The 2,494-nt window shown below is 33.4% G+C and overlaps 1 protein-coding gene across 1 annotated transcript; it reads right to left on the bottom strand.

Moving 5' to 3' along the window:
* Positions 1-783: 783 nt before the first annotated feature.
* Positions 784-2,238, bottom strand: LOC114651006 (olfactory receptor 2AT4-like). Its single transcript, XM_028800960.2, has one exon. The coding sequence runs from the start codon at positions 2,221-2,223 to the stop codon at positions 1,243-1,245; it is 981 nt and encodes a 326-aa protein (XP_028656793.1). The 5' UTR covers positions 2,224-2,238; the 3' UTR covers positions 784-1,242.
* Positions 2,239-2,494: the final 256 nt, after the last annotated feature.

Genomic DNA, 2,494 nt, shown 5'->3' with positions numbered 1-2,494 from the left:
CAAGGTAAAAGTGTAAAACTTATAGTGTTGACTTTCATATTACTTCAATGATTTAAAAGTCTTAGGCAAGAGTATTGCTATCAATTATTAAATTTCAGAAAAACATAAAAGTGGGTCAGATGACATGCTTTTTGGTATTATTTTATTTAACCAACTCCAAAAATGCATTTCATTGTTTTAAACATAATAAATATAATTTATGGAACATACATAATGTACATGAAATTCCATTGTTTAATATTTTCATAAATTATAATTGATAAGATCTGCGGTGGGCTGGCGCCCTGCGCAGGGTTTGTTTCCTGCCTTGCACGCTGTGTTGGCTGGGATTGGCTCCAGCAGACCCCGTGACCCTGTAGTTAGGATATAGCGGGCTGGAAAATAGATGGATGGATGGATTGATAAGATATTGACAATTTTAATTGAAGTTATTAATTAAACATTAAACCATAATTTTGGATAGTTTGCAAGAGTCATACAATTAAAAAAAAATTAAAGGAAAATAAATTGCATGTATACTAATAATTAAAAGTTATTTATTAAAATTTGCTTTAGTAAATTGTATAAATTACAGCTTAAATTCATTATACTCCATAAATGAATATATTACCTCTTATATAAATGTTGTTTAAGAGACAGATTAATCAGTCTGTGAAAGAGACATACTATTATTGTTAAACAGAAGGTGAAATGCACAATATAATACATTTCAATTATCACTCCTGATAGTTTTTCTATTATTGCTATTATTATTCCTAGTAGTAATAGTAGTAGTTGTATTAGTAATAGTAGTAGTAGTAGTAATTTTATGTTCTACCTTAATAAGAGCGCCTTACCAGCTATTTACTGAATCCACATAATCCAAGGTAGCCTACTAGCTTTTTGTTAGCGAAGCTCAACCGGAAGCATTGAGTTTCCGACAGGACCGGACCTGACACTGACCAAAGCCATTTAAAATAAGTGAATATCGTAATAAGAAACCTACTATATCTTATATGATTGCAAAAAAAATGTATTCAAATTCACTTACGAAACTATTCTTCTGCAAAATGAGACTAGCTAATGCAAGAGGTACATTTAACACACGTATTGTTTTTAATCTCCCAAATAATAAACCGCGGCAATTCACTCTGTCATATACCCTTTGAGAAATTATAAAACAAAAAGGTGCATGTCACCGCCACATTATCCAAGTCAGATGTGCTCAAACCTTAGTCCTGATGAAATGATGTACTGTATTGCTTAACAACTCGGTATAGCCATGACATCAATTTGATGTTTTTCGACCATATTATCTTTAAATTTCTTTTTAATTGCTTCACGTATATCTTTATTTCTAAATGAATATATAAAAGGGTTTAGCAGAGGAGGCATCACCGCATACTGAAGTGAACCCAAAATGCGGACATCTGTAGATACGTTTTGAATTCTATAAGAAACAAAAACAAATGTCGCTGAACTGTAAAAAAACACTACAACGAGTAGATGCGCAACACACGTAGATAAAGCTTTAGCTCTCCCCGAACTTTTAATTTTAGCGACTGCAAGACCTATGTTTATATACGTGAAAACAATAAAAGTAAATGGGATTATGATAATCGATAACGCCGTCACAAGGCCCTGTGTACTGATCCCAGAAATGTCATTACAAGCAAGTTTAATTACTGCACTGTAGTCACAAATGCAATGATAAATTTTATTTGGCCCACAGAAATCCATACTTTGAGTTAATGAAACAGACTTTATAGGTGTAATGAAACCTAAAGTCCAGCCAAACACCGCAAGCAAAATGCTATTTCTACCGTTCATTAAAGTAGGGTACCTAAGAGGTTGGCAGATTGCTAAAAAACGATCAAAGGCCATTGCAACAAGAATATATGATTCCAGAGACGACAAACACAGAAAAAAGTACATCTGTGTAAAGCATCCATTATATGATATGACCTTGTCGTCCAGGAGGTATCTTGACATTAATTTAGGGAGCGATGTTGATATATAAATAATATCAGCAAACGATAAATTGCATACAAGAAAATACATGGGGCTATGGAGCCTTTTATCAAACGTGATAATAGAAAGTAATATGAGGTTGCCACAAAGAGCAATCACATAAACAAGCAGAGCTGCTGCAAATATAACCTTGTAGTACTCTTCTCCCAGCCCGGGGAATCCCAGCAATACGAATTCCTTCAAACTCCCGTTTATGTTGATGGAAACAGCCATCCATTCATGTGCATTGATTTCTGTCAAATGAAACAATGGAAAAAGTACAGTAAGCAAAAATCAAGGCAGCAAAGCAACACATTTTTAGTAATGATGATCGTAATTTACTTCATTTTCACATAATGACCTAGGAAAACGGTACGTAATAAAACAAATAACCGTTGTGAGCGGTGAAAAGCAGTTTGTTAAAAGCACAGTTTGTGAATGGCATTGTAAAACACAAAAGGAAGTGTAATCCTTATAATACTATAATGCATGTTTATAATAATAA

Source organism: Erpetoichthys calabaricus, chromosome 4 (genome assembly GCF_900747795.2).
Source record: "Erpetoichthys calabaricus chromosome 4, fErpCal1.3, whole genome shotgun sequence".
Taxonomy (NCBI): Eukaryota; Metazoa; Chordata; class Cladistia; order Polypteriformes; family Polypteridae; genus Erpetoichthys; species Erpetoichthys calabaricus.
This window is presented reverse-complemented; position numbering and strand designations above follow the sequence as displayed.